Raw genomic sequence first — 14,592 nt, forward strand, 5'->3', positions numbered from 1 at the left:
ACACTAAATATTTTTTTTGTTTGGTATTTTTTCACTTTTTCATTTTTATATATAGAGAAAGAGTCCATATGCCTATATGCCTATCACCTTCTGAATAATCTGACAAGACATATTCCAAAATATAGATATATATGTGTTTAATGAGACTTATCAAGATCAAAATTAACAATCAACAAGGTTTTCAACAAATTCTTTGCACTTTCATACTTAGCAATATTGATCAGCTCTGTTGCAAAACTAGATGTAAGAGTTTGTTTTAGCAAAGTTTAACTAAACATTCATAAAACAGTAATGACATTGCCATTAATATTTACAACTTGAGAGCAAAGGCAAATTAGGTGTAGATGAGAACAAATGAAGAACTACGTGTCATCGCAAATCGACAAAATCCAACTCCTAATTCTTCAGTCTCTATACACAACAGATTGCCCATTCTTTCAAAGTTGGTTAAGATTTTGGTTTACAGCCAGCTGCAAGTTCAGCTGATATAATAAAACTCGACTGTCCTGCTTCCCTCAAGTACAGTACATCTCCACTCATGTGCTTCACCAGTTTTCGGCTGATAAGCAGGCTGATGCCCTCATCAGACGCATCAACATCACTACCGAACATTTGGTTTAGTAATGTTTCAGGTATCCCACCACCAGTATGTGTAATCCTGACAAAATGTAAATGCAACCATAAATCAGCTATTTCGGTAGCAGAATCTATTCATGCACAATTACTGCACCATGCTTTTTTCACTCTTTCAAATCTAGCTGTTTACATACTGTTGATGCTAGAACTGGTACGTGCAAAGCATTCTAAACATTTGTCGAACATACCAAAATTAATAATGTTTTGATATTTGATTGTAGTAGTACCTGAGTTCCAGATGCACAAGCTGAACAGATTGTCCTAACTGGTCCTTGGTCAAGTTAGTTGCAATAATTAGCTGGCCTCCAGTTGGTGTATAGTTAACCGACACCAGTAAGAAGTCAGACAGCACCTGTTGAAGCCTAAGGCTATCGCCGTACAAGATCTCAGTCATGATTTCTTCTGATGCATCATGGCTTACCTGAATACCTTTCCCTTCGCTCTTCATTTTGACTTGACTGATGGAGGCAACTAGTATTTCGCGGAGCGTAAACTCGACCATTTCCAGATCCAAGTAGCTGTTATTGATTCAGGGGAAAAAAGATAATAATAAATATGACATGGAACAAAAAATATCATATCCAAGTCTATATGCACACAACATTTTGTTAATTAATGATCAAGCAAACTTATGGAACGACAGAACAACAGTAGAAAGAAATACAGTTTCATAGTCCTCAACTACTCGTGTTCTTCACTCTTGTTTTTAGCTAATCCATAAGGAGCTAGGTTTATACATAGGAACCAGGGGTTTACTCTTATGGTGGGATGTTGTACTTAAATTTGAATGTGAAATTGGGCATTCTATGTTCCCAATGCTGAGTTTTTTTTTTTCCCTTTTAATATCAAATTTCAGTTTAATCTGTTAGAATCATATAATTATATCTTTTACCCTAACCTGCTCCACTGAAACCAGACCCCAGAGTTTAATCAATTACAAGTTTGAACCAAACCTGCACAACTTAAGGGTGTGATTCATGCAATTTGTGGTTTTTTTTTTTTTTTTTTTGGGGGGGGGGGGGGGGGGGGGGGGGATGTTATCCCCATTAAACCTAGTGAGGCTCCTAATGAAACAACGAAAGGGCAAAAAACATGATGCACCAGACTCCCTGGGAAGCTTGGACACATGATGAACACAGTTTCCTCTATAACATAATTTTCAGAAAATGCACGATAGATGTATAACTAAGAATAGGAAAGTCATAATTTGTCATACCCTTCAATAATGCTATCAAGATCAGAGTCATCAAGAATTTTGCCAAGTTGACGCTGACACTGGGCACTGGTCTGCAGAAGCTGGTTTTGTTCTGCATCCAACTCAGTGGCCTCCATCATTTTTCGAGAAAATATAATCCCAGAGAGAGGATTCCTGATCTGCCTTTTTATATAAGCTAATGTTTTCAATCTTTTCAAAGCAGTTTGCTCTGACAATCGCTGGATATGAAGGGCCTGTTGCAGCTCTAGGCTTGCAAGTTGCAGGAAGCAAAAGACCCCAGTAGCAGCACCCTCTCTGTCCAATTTCTTACTCACACATAGCAGGCATTCCACATAGTTCCCATTCCGAGCAGAGAAACTGAAAGAAACCTTCTCAGGTTCCGCACCAGTCATGGCATTATTAAGTACAATACCAAGATTTAGAAAGGCTTCTTGATTCTTGAGACGACAACAAGCCATGTTGATACCAAAAACCTCCCCCAAAAGCATCTTGTCTATTACTTCTTCTCGCTTCCATCCAGTCAGTTTTGTCATAGCTGGATTCCACTCAGAGCACCAGCCAAATTCATCTGTACCAAATATTGGTGGGATCAACGGGTTTGGGTTCTGTACAATTGCTTTGTAATCACCTTCAATCCGGGTGAACTTGTCCATAACTGTCTTCTGGCTTGTGATATCTTGAGCCACAAAACACACCCCAACAACATTTTCATTAATGTCCCTGCTTGAGCAAGCATTAGCAATTAGGCTGATGGGGCCATCTTCAGCCTTGGAGCCATGTGTTTTAATATCAAATTGAACATTTCGCTCCTCCTTGCCTGATTAGTAAGAGAAAAAAAAAGGAACTCCATGAATGTTCTAAACTAAAAAAAGAACAACAAGAAGTATCCTTTCTTTTGTTTTCAAGCATGCTGAATATAGATCCTAAGAGATGAAAAACAAGCACGCACAAGCATGCTGAATATAAATTCTAAAGAGATGAAAAACAAGCACATATACTTAACAGCAACAATGCATATGCACAGCAGTATTGGATATAAAATTGATTCTAGAGCTAAAAATAAAACCCTCCCACTTAACATGCTGAATAGCATGGTCATTGTTCACACTTTCTGTGAAAAATTTACAGGTGGATAAGGAGTACGATAAATAAAATTAAAAACATTTAGTGAGGTAGTGGTGGCATGAGAATCATTTTCCTTGTATAAAAGACAAACATAAAATGTGCAGTCATAGGTGACCTCCCACTTGCTCAATTCTACTTAAGCTAACACACATTTCTATTTAGCAGCAAAACAGGAATTAAAAAATGCTAAATAAGCCATACCTTGCAACGCCAAGAACAGCATATTTTTCACTATGTCAAATGAACTTTCTTCCACAAGTGTTAGTAAATGCTTCCCAATTGCTTTATCAACAGGAAGACCTGTCAAGTCAGCAATTTTCGTGTTCCACCCGTTAACAAGCCCATCAACATCCACAGCCAAAATTGGCACTGTCGCTGTTTCAATTAAACGAACCATCTCACTAGTCACTGCTTCCAGTTCTTGCATCCCTTCAATTTTGAGGTCACTGAGTCTTGAATGAATTGTTTTGGTATGCATATCCACTGATTCTATGTCTTTGAAAGCATTCCTCAGTATAAGCTGTAAAGAATGGATTGCGTCCATTTCATAGTCCTTCCAAGGCAAACTCCTTGTCTTGGAAACTTCAAGAAAGGCTTTGAAAGACGATCTTGGGTGCATCCTCCTACCATCATCCTTCTCACCAGGTTCATGTTTTGCTCCACCCCATCGAATTTCTGCTGCAGTTTGGCAACGAAACCAAAAGAGCATGTCCTTGGAAGTTATTCTCACAGCTGCCATTCCACAAACTACATCACCAAGAGCCAGAGCGGCTGGGTAACCTGCATCATACAAGCTATCTGTACTCAAACCTGTAGAATCCATATGGTACTCTGATAGCCATACAGCTATATCTTCAATTTGGAGATCACTAGGAGTTGCTCCCAATCTCCATATCTTGTTCTTGTACAATAGTGCAGCCCCATCACACTTCACAAGGTCCATTATGTTAGGACTCTGTACAATAATACCCAAGGGTGCATCTCGCATCAACATATCACATAAGAGTGTCTGGGTGCGCAGGATATTCTTTTCAACAATCTGATTTTCTAATTCCAATTCCTTGTTAACATGGATAGCAAATACTTGAACTAGAAACTCACAAGCATACCTTAGAGGGAATGGAACAAACCTTGGAGTTGTATTATGGCACACCACTAAACCCCAAAGTCTCTTTCTTTTTTGTGTTTGCACAGAAGTAGGACTGTCATCATCTTCATCCCCCTCATTGATTACAACTGCCATAACCAGTGAAGCAATGGAATCCATGTTCTCCATATATTGTAAATGGCAACTGTGTGGGGCCCTTAGGGTTGAGCCACACAAAGTCAGATCAAATGGAAGCTTCTCATCTTGAAGCACCTTGACCTGTTTTGCACGACAATCAACAATCATGCGAACCTTATTCTTCATAAATAGAAAGCGTGCAGACTGAGGGATATCAGTGGCTGGATAATGCAGACCCAAATATGGCTCCAAACCAGGCTTTGTAATCTCAGAGATAACTTCCCCATGGTCATCATCATGAAATTTATAGGTCATCACCCTATCATAACCAGTGAGCTCAAACACCTCCTGAACCATTGTATCACAAAGCCTTTCCATGCTCCCACTCGGCAGCGACTGCAACCGGGTAATTGCTTTAGCAGCAAGCTTGTATGACTGCAGGGCCCCAGCAGCTGTCATAGGGACCTCATAAGGCTTCACTGGTTCAAAGTCAACTATGAAGCTACCAGTTACCCGATGGACAATAGCATAAAAAGGCTTCCCAGAAGTCTTGCAGTGAACTAATATTGGATTCAAAAGAGAGACATCTCCAAACCCCAGAGCTTTCTGCAATGCAGATGCACTGGGTGCAGTAAAGATAGTCCTTATGTCAGTTCCAATTCCAAGAACTAGCTGATCCCCGACACTTGGGACTGCATGGCTAACTGTTGTCAACATTTCAGGGGCATTCTCACTATATGCAATAACCTTGAAAGTTTTCTCATCCAAGGCTAGTAAGCAGCCAAAAGGCTGGATGAGTTTTCCTTTTTGGATTTGATGAAGATAAGCTGAGGTTACTTTGTCTGACCTTGGCAGTTGATCTCCAACTGAATTGGTAACACGCACTGAGTTCGAGTAGTCAAATGAACTGCCTGACTCCTCAAACTCTGCATGTAGCTTTGCATCTACAGTGGTCTGAGCAATAATCCTAGCACTGTGTCTTGATCTCACAGAACTGGACGAGGAGTGGCTTGGCCTAGAGGAAGACATCTTCACCCAATCTGGGGGCAATACAGAAATTTAAACAATAAATACCCCACAAGGTTGCTATATTCAGATCTATAAAATAATACTGATCACCCCTCTCTCTCTTCCCAGCATCAACTCAAACTGCATAAGCATGTATTATTGATATGATGGTTATTACTTGTTCATTTACGCAGGTTAAGCTGAAGTTTACACATTTCTGTGATCTCTTATACCATAGGATCATAATTCATAAAGAGTCTATAGCATCATTATTCATAAAGAGTCCATCAAATTTATACAATATAGGAAAATCAGTGGCAGAATATCCAATAGTCTATTGATAGGTACTTGTCATCTTCCTTAACAATACGAAACAAAGATATTTATATAATTGATCCTCAGCTTTACCAAGCACGATTCAACAACAACAGGCTTTCAGTTAACAGAACAGGCAAAGACAATTTTTTTCAAAGCTCAGAAGTTGACCCTACTGTGTTCTTAACCAAGTTACATCAATAATTTGGTTTGGTATGATCAACACAGGATAACACTAGCTCCAGTCCGTATTCCCCAGAAAAATTGAATATTTTTGCTAGTGGAAAATGAGAATATGGAAGAACAATAATATAAACATAAAGCTAAATAACCCTCTCATGCTTAACCTGAAAAAAGGAAAATAACTAAAACCCACTACAGAAATATAAGTCTGAAACCTTACCGAGCTAAAAGGAGCCAAACCCAGTAATCTTAGATCTAGCCTCGTCCACCTGAGGAGGTTAACTCCTTGAAGAGGGAGGTGGAGGAGGAGGAGGAGGAGGAGGAAGAGAAGTCCAAGAACAAGAAGAAGTGAAGCTGGGAAACGAGAATCCAAAGCAATCCCATATCTCTTATTAATCAATCGAAATATAAAAAGATTAAAGAGCAATGACACATGCATTGGGCCGAGATGAATCTGGGGACTGCAGATACGACAACAATTTCACATAAAATAAAATAAAATAAATGGGGAATCTAATTTCCATTATCCAATGCCATTTTTCTGATATATTTTTTTATTTCATAAGAAAAGTAAATTTTTACATTGTGAAGAAATAGAGTAAAATAATTTTTTTAAAGATATAATTTTACAGAGTAAAATTTTCATAATTTTTAATTTTAATAATTTTTATTATTTAAGAATAATAAAATATTTTTTAGAATTTTATGACAAAATCTTATCGGTTTATAAACAGTGGATTGAAATTATAAAAAACTTATCTTAAATACTCATTCTCAAAAAAGCTTTTAATTACTTAAAATACTTTTTTTTTAATTTATGTAATTTATAAAATATTTTTATTAATTTATAGAATTTTGAAGAGATAATTTTTATGAAGTGTAATTTTTGAAGATAAACTGCAATTACTAGATGCACTCAATAATTAGTACTTTAATTAGTGTAGAGAGTGGGGGCATAAAAAAAATTATTAAAAAATGTAAGTGGGGCAATTGAAAATATCCATCAAAATCAAGAAAATAAAATAATATATATATAAAAAGGTTTCCCTTGTGGGAAGGTTTCCTATTGCTCTTCTCCAAGACATTGATTTCTACAATTTTATTTTATTTTATTATTTCCTTTCCAAAAACTCATGGCAGACAGCTATCCACCTCTATTATCCTACCCTTCTATTGATTTGCACAACTGTCAATTTTTTTCAATTTTAAATAATAAATTCAAATGTAAAATTTACAAGAGCATTTAAAATGTTTTTCAAAATTGCTAGCAATCTTGGAAACTTTAACTTTTGATTAAAAAAAAAAATAACTTTAGCTTTTAAAAAGTTATTAATTTTGAGGAGAATTTACAGTGTAGTGTATAGCGTCTAATAAAATTTTTAATTTAGTTTTTATTATTAATAAGAAATAATTTAATAAAATCTATAATCAAATTTATAATTTAACACTGAGAGTTATATATAAATTACAAAATTCACTCAATAGTCTGCAATTTTCTTAGATGAAGTATGACCAAAACACATGTTATATGGTACTTTTTGTGACATCTTGCATATTAATTCACATGACTTTTATATAGCCATGCAATCCACTCGCATATGGCCATAATAACTACGTCATGTGATTATATTTACATTTTGTTATATTCATATCTCCCACGATCTCTTTTTAATAATTATTGTATTCATAATTATGTTTTTATCTTAAAAATATATATAATTAATTAAGTAATTAACATAACCAATATGACAATACTATAATTATCTTTCTCTCTTCATGATTCTCTTATCCTTTAACTTAAATTACTTTTCTACAAATTTTAAGTTGGATCGAATCATATATAATTCTTTGGTAATGGTCTATGATAGCAAACACTAAATTAAGTTTCGAGTAATTGATCAGAGTCATGATAGTACAAGATAAAAATAGTTTATAACTTTCAGGACTTCACACAATATCAAGTAAAGATTGAATTTATATTACTCTTATTAGATACTTATCGCATACATGATATGACAAAGATTGAACTTGTATTATCCTTATTAGATACTTATCATTGAGGTCATATATTTATTCCAAGTTATATTTAATACAACTCATATTTGGCATAAAGATAACTTATTTAATTTATTTATAAAAGCGATTTTAATATTATAAACTTTGAAATTTCTATATTATAACTCTTGATAGTAATGAGTTTATAAATATATCATCTTCATTAATCACTTAAATAATAAAAATTATCCCCGATATGAAAATGCCAAATTTTTATCTATTTGATATATTTCTCAAATTTCAAGAACATATACACTAATATACATACAAAATAATTTAGGCACAAATAACGTTATCATTAATAATGTAATGAATATTCTTGAGAAAATTTCATATCAAAATCTTTGTGATAGGATTGTAAAGGGACGGTATTATGCATAGATATTTACATTGATATTTACTTCATGTCTACTTTTGCCTTTGTAATTATACCTCTTATAAAAATATATTGTCTATCCATAATACTTGAGATCTTTAATATAAATTATTGTAGGTTGGCCATCATAATAGATTATCAATAATTCAATAGCTATATCGTATATACACAATTATACTAGGAATCCTATTAGCCGCTAGCAAATAATCAAATATTTTTAAACTAATCTTTTAGATATTTTACAAATTTTTTTTCGATAAAAAAAAATCCACTTTAAAAGTTTTATTTCAAAGAAATGAAGTAGTTGCTAGGAAGACATAAAACAAATTATGTATAAAATAAACGACATATCATTCACTCCCAAATAATGTGTTGTTTAGAGTGAATGGTACATCGTTTGTTGCTCGAGAGACGACATATTAAACGTATTGTTTGTGGTGCATGGTATCCATGCACCGCTTTCCTTCATTTCGACTCTTTTCAAAACTTTTTTCGGTGCAGGATAATAAAGGTCTGACTTTTTTTGTTATGGAGTTTTTTGAAAATTTTGCAGATATATATGCATGTATTTGGATGTCACACACCGATGTCGTGATAGGGAATGCTGAAATGAGTTTTTCTTCGACCTCCATAATATAGCCTTATTTATAGATTTGAACCTGGTATGGCGGACTTGCCTTAATGTTATTTCATGCTTGGTTAATTTAATTCGTAGGAATGTCAAAGTCAGTGAGACTTGTTCTGTTTGCTCTAGTCAAAGTGAAACGATAATACATGCTCTGGTTACTTGCCCTTTTGCCCGTGATTGTTGGATAATGACTGAATCTGGTTGGCTCTTCCCCGTTATGCAGTCTTTTAGTTATTGATTTGTTCGGGTATGCAATTTAGTTTCTGTTTCTACTTTACCCATGGTGGTTATAGTAGTTTGGGCTTTATGGGAGAATAGAAACGCTGTAGTATAGAAACAGAAAAGGTGTCCACCTCATGTTGTGATTAGGCGTGTAAAGTCTTTTTTTCAAGATTGGGAGGCAACTAGAAGTTGCAAGGAGTTGGCTGTTAATGTTCCGGTTTGCATTCAATGGAAAAAGCCACCTATTGGAAGTTTTAAGTTAAATGTTGATACTGCATTATTTCTTATGGGAGTGGGTTGTGTCTTAAGGGGATGGAATGGCGAGTTTATTGCAGCACGTCAACAACGAATTCTTGGTAATTTTGATACTTTTACAGCTGAGATCATGGCTTTTAGGAAAGTTTTAAACTGGCTCAAAGATGGTGGTTGGTCATCGGTTATTGTGGAGTCAGATACTCAACTTTTAGTTAGAGCTATAACTGATCCCAATTATCAGGATTTATCATCATTTGATAGCTTTATTTTTTATTGTAAGTCTCTTATCTTGAAAATGATTTTTATTTCTATTAATTTTGTTTATAGGTCTGTTAATAATGTAGCTCATACGCTTGTTCGAACTAGTCATGATATTTCGGATCTAATTGAGTTCTTTTCATTACTTTCTGATTGTATTTTTGAGTTGGTCGATCAATGAAATTTATGTTTTATTCAACAAAAAAAAACAGTATGCATTATGTATGAATATATGAGCCATGCAGAGTGATATTTGTGTACAAAGTAGCACTCGTGACCATGTTCCAAATTTTCAAAAATTATACTTGAAAGTTCAAATTTTATTTTAATTAACTTTAAAACATCTAACATGTTAAAAATATATAAAATATTAGAAAACAAATATATATATATATAGCTATGATATCAATAAAAAAATTAAAAAATTCATAAATTTTAATCTAGAAATTAAGGAAACAACCCATAAATTTCCACCGTATTTATCTTACTATATTTATTTTACTAGTTAATGAATTAATCATGTGTATATAATACACAAATTAAAATATAAATTCACAATCTAAATATATAACCTTCAGCTGATGAACAATAAATTTATATTTTTTTTCTTAAATAAAGTACTTCCTAAAAGCACATGTTGGTTCACATGGCTTTTTATATAGCCATACAAGGAACTAATATGTCCATTCCTGTATAGACATAATGAATCACCGAATCATATTTTCTATAGATGAGATAGTTGTAATTATATAAGTTGAATTTTCTGGCAACTCGGTGTCGACTCCCCTCAGAATTATCTTGTAATAAAGAAATAAATAGATTAAAAAAAGCTTGAGCAGCAACCCATGCCTCTCTGTGACGAGTTAAATGTCATCTCCAATATCGCAACAAACAAGAAAGGATGATGGGTTAGTGGCAGTCACGTGAACAACTTTCTTGCCCACCACTTGTTTGAAGATTGGCTTCAACCCCATACGCCATACCCACTTGGTTGTTCTTGCAGAATCATTTGTAGCTGATGATCATGATGATGGTGGATCCTCAGTGACAGAGTAGTAGGGTCATCTTCCCACTTTTCTTCTCTTCTTTTTCTCTTCATATAAGATCAAATATTAATGTATGTAGTCATGCATGACAATGAAGACGAAAGCAGCAGATGTATGTGTTCTTGCTAATGGGTTTTGTCCCCTTTATCCCTTGGGATTAATGCCCAGAGTGGGTCTTGGAGCCATTGTTGAGAAGAAGACGATGTAAGGCCACATGGTGGTCTTGATGTTGGGACTTGGGTACCCAGTAACAAGCTTCTATGGTGCCATCTCAGAGCCATCATGATCATGATGGGGGACCCTTAATTTCTGTTTTCTAGAACTTGCTGTTTCGAGAAAGAAACTACTGTTGTTGTTTTGACTGCTTAGAAAGCTGCTTTTGAATTTGAGTTCTTTTGTATTTAAGTAGAGAGTAGGCTACTGTTTCTGATGCAAAACTTCAACTTGTTATAGAGTATTGTTTTGTTTTAATCTTGGAGATGGAGAGTTCGGGAAGTTGCTTCCCCATTTGCCATCCCAATCTTGAATTTGTTGAAATGCTTTAGTTAAGTTTTATTCACGTGCATCATGTAAATTCCTAATGGGAAACACTTGGCTACAATAATTACTAACTTTGTTATTTTATAAAAATTTAGAGAAAGAAGCCATAACTGATTGTCATACCAAAAAGATGGTTCAGGGGACCACCACAACTCCTCTTTTCTCAAGAATCTATCTGTTTCTGTATGTCTCTTATCAATGTAAAGTACAAATTTAAGTTTGGCCTTAACAGAAAAATAATAGAGCACCCAACGATGTATTTTTCACATACCAAAAACTATGAGATTGCCCTTTCATTTGGAGCAATGAAGAAATCATACCATTCCAACCTTTTTCTTTTTTCATACTTTACCCAAAGGTGAAATTTTTTTTCTTTCTATAAAAAAGACTAGGCTACATCATATCCCAAAAATTATTAATATATTATTTGAAATTAATCCATTAAACATTTAATTTAAAATTAAATCAGTTAATAACTTAAATTTATAAGAATCATAAAAAAATTGAATACAACTTGTTCATATTTTATGAAAAAGTTGTAAATTGTCCCTGTACTTTAAATTTTTTAATTATACTATAAATTATTAATTTTGATTAATTTTTTTAAAAAAAATATTATTTTCATAAAAAACTAACTTTGTTATTTTGTAGAATTTAAGTCATTGTAAGAAAAACTTAAAATATAATGAGGAATAGATAAAATTATTTTTAATTTTATAAATAAAAAATAATTAATTAGGTTCTTATAAAAAAGGTCCAAAAGAACTATCTCGATTCATCTCTTCTCAAGAATCTTTACCTCCCTTATTAATTTATGAACAACATGTTTAGGTTTAGATTCAATGAGAAAATAAAACAGAGCACCTAATAATAAATCTCCACAAATAAATAATTAGAAAATCATCCTTTCATTCTAGAGTGACAAAGGAATTGTACCATTCTGAGTTTTCTTTTCATGCTTTTTCCAAAGGTTACGGAAAAGTGGCCATCAAGATGAATTTTTTTCTTTTTTTAAGAACCAGGAAATTGAATCTAGTCATAAAAAAAAGCTTGATATAAGTATGTATATGTATTTAGCCGATATCTGAAATGGTATTCATTCATCTAGCCGCTGCACTTATTCATAAGTTTGTGATAACCCACCAAGTGTTGTCCAGAATTTTCTTCCTTGATATTAATGAATGTTAAGACAACAAGAAATTGGTGTGCAAAGGCCTCCAACCCTCAATTTTTGTATCGAAATAGTACCGGTGAAAAAAAGTGCTTAGTGTGATTAGCATATTAACATTAGTGACACAAGTGCTCCCATCTTCATTTAAGGTTGAAGGCAAGTAATATTCAATGTCACAAAGCCTGGTTGCTGCTAATCATTACTGCCTGGAATCAAGAAATCTCATATGCCAAATCACATGATAAGGTTTGTTCAAGGATTGCAGAATTATCTGTCAAAACTAAAAATTGTTTCCCAGCCAGTCTTGGGCAAATCCCAGCCAACCTGTCATACATTCCTATCCCAACCTAATCATGTGGCTTAATTACTCATACGAGGTTAAATCAAGCATCACCAAACTTCCTGGTAAAGTATACATTCACTGCCTCCCAGTTCAAGCCTGGATAAGCTCCCACTAACTGAAAATTTTCCATACAAGGGCTAATCTTTGATCTGCACAAACATTCCAGAATCCACGATTGACAAACAGATTAGGTAAGTGGACGCCCAACAAACAAATCATCCATCTATATAGATGAAGGAAATGCACTCATTGTAAATTATTTATGGTATAGTTATTGTAAGCTTGATCTTATATGAATTGAGCTTAATAATCTTTAGATTGAATATTTATATTTATATCTGTGTTCATATACACACTTTAGTCAATTTGCACAAATCTCAATACCCATTACTTATTCCTGTAAAATTTCCAAAGGTGCATGCCAATTATCCAAGATGATTTGCTACATTGCTCTAAGGCCTTCATGGCCTCTTCCTGTAACATTCAAGCTCAAATACAGGCGCATTGCTTCCATTCTGTGCATCATACTGACAGTATTCTGGTATTGAATCTCATTATCTAAGAGGAAGTAGTCAGGAAGCCAAACAGGCCATATACATTGCACTTGCATTTCATCTATCAGCCACAAGTATTATGTTCATGCACCTTGTAGGATCAGGAACTTCTAGAAGTCAGCAGATTCTAATTTATGATCCAAGGTGGATAATTGCTGAGAAGACAAGGCTAAGGTTCCACAATTTCATCATGGGTAAGCCTCAGAGTAAACTCAAGAAACCAGTAAATATATACATCTGATCACACTTGGTCCTCATCACATAGAGCACCAATAAAATGAATGAATGAATGCCCAAAGCCGATAAAACCTCTTTAATATCATAAAATTCATCAACCAAATATGATTTTGTCTCAATTCCTGCAAAGGCTGCAACCTCTATGAAGCTTAATCTCAAAGCAATTTAGCAAAAAGCTCTTAACTTTCATCCAGAAAGTCTATTAGAAAAGGAGAGTGGAGTAGCAGCTATATGGGGGTTGCATTCTTTGGAGTAAAAATCATTCTTCTCAATCAAAATCCTCAACATATCAAAGGTGAAGTTAGGATCATTAGGATCACTTGTTTGAGACTCAGCAGGAGATTCCACAGTAGAAGGTTTCTTCAAACAAAGGCAATTACCAATAACACCCCTCTTACCTGTAGTAGCTGTAGTACTTGCATTCTCCGAAGAAGGCCCTTTATTGGAGTTTGTCCTGCTGTGCTTCAGATATTTCTTGGTCTTTGTAAATTGGAGGAGGACCACCTTCTTTGCTTTAGCGAAATCCCCATCACGCCACCCATATCCACTTCTCTCCTTCTTCTTCTTCTTCTTCCTATTATTCTTTTTGTCGATATCAACACTGCCTCCGCCAGGGGACCCACAACCCACCTTATTTTCATCATCATCGTGATCTTCTGTGACACCAACTTCGGATATCTCTCTACAAGATTGATATGCAGACATCAACGCATAGAGATTAGGATCAGAAATCGCGGCTAAAAGAAATTAAAGAATAATGAAAACCGAAACAGAGGAGAGGACCACAGGCATTAATGGTAAGATGGGATAAGAGTAGAATCAGAGAAAAGGAGAGAAACCCAGTAGAGAAATTGAATTGAAATAAAATAAAATGGGTAGATGTCGATTTATTCGCCTGAATCATCGGAGATATCTTGCTTCTTCTTCTTCATTCACAAAGCTAAGTTTGCCCAACTCTCACCACTATCATCGACAACAACAACAACCTCCCCTTTTTTCTATTATTTTATTTATTTTGTTTAGAACGTTAATCATACAATACAAACGCGAAATTGAAAACAACAGTTAAGGAGCCCCTCTGCCCATGTGTCCTTTTTTGTTCAGGGAAAATGGGTTTAGTAACCGTCTCAGTCTGTTCTTGGTTATGGTTGCGTAAATAACCAGCTTGGGATCCCTTCTTCACTAGAAATGGGCTAAGC

General features: G+C 34.5%; 2 protein-coding genes across 2 annotated transcripts; both read right to left on the minus strand.

Annotated features, from left to right (window-relative positions):
* Nucleotides 1-271: 271 nt before the first annotated feature.
* On the minus strand, nt 272-6,106 carry LOC110622992 (phytochrome A). Its single transcript, XM_021767784.2, has 5 exons — nt 5,929-6,106; nt 3,179-5,242; nt 1,853-2,669; nt 864-1,154; nt 272-658 (listed from the first exon to the last, which is right to left on the minus strand). Exons 2-5 carry the CDS (start codon nt 5,229-5,231, stop codon nt 448-450), a joined length of 3,372 nt encoding a protein of 1,123 aa, XP_021623476.1. The 5' UTR covers nt 5,232-5,242; nt 5,929-6,106; the 3' UTR covers nt 272-447.
* Nucleotides 6,107-12,905: 6,799 nt separating this feature from the next.
* LOC110622447 lies at nt 12,906-14,483 on the minus strand. The gene has a single exon (XM_021766942.2). It carries the CDS (start codon nt 14,096-14,098, stop codon nt 13,580-13,582), a length of 519 nt encoding a protein of 172 aa, XP_021622634.1. The 5' UTR covers nt 14,099-14,483; the 3' UTR covers nt 12,906-13,579.
* Between the last annotated feature and the right edge of the window lie 109 nt (nt 14,484-14,592).

Source organism: Manihot esculenta, chromosome 9 (genome assembly GCF_001659605.2).
Source record: "Manihot esculenta cultivar AM560-2 chromosome 9, M.esculenta_v8, whole genome shotgun sequence".
Classification (NCBI taxonomy): domain Eukaryota; kingdom Viridiplantae; phylum Streptophyta; class Magnoliopsida; order Malpighiales; family Euphorbiaceae; genus Manihot; species Manihot esculenta.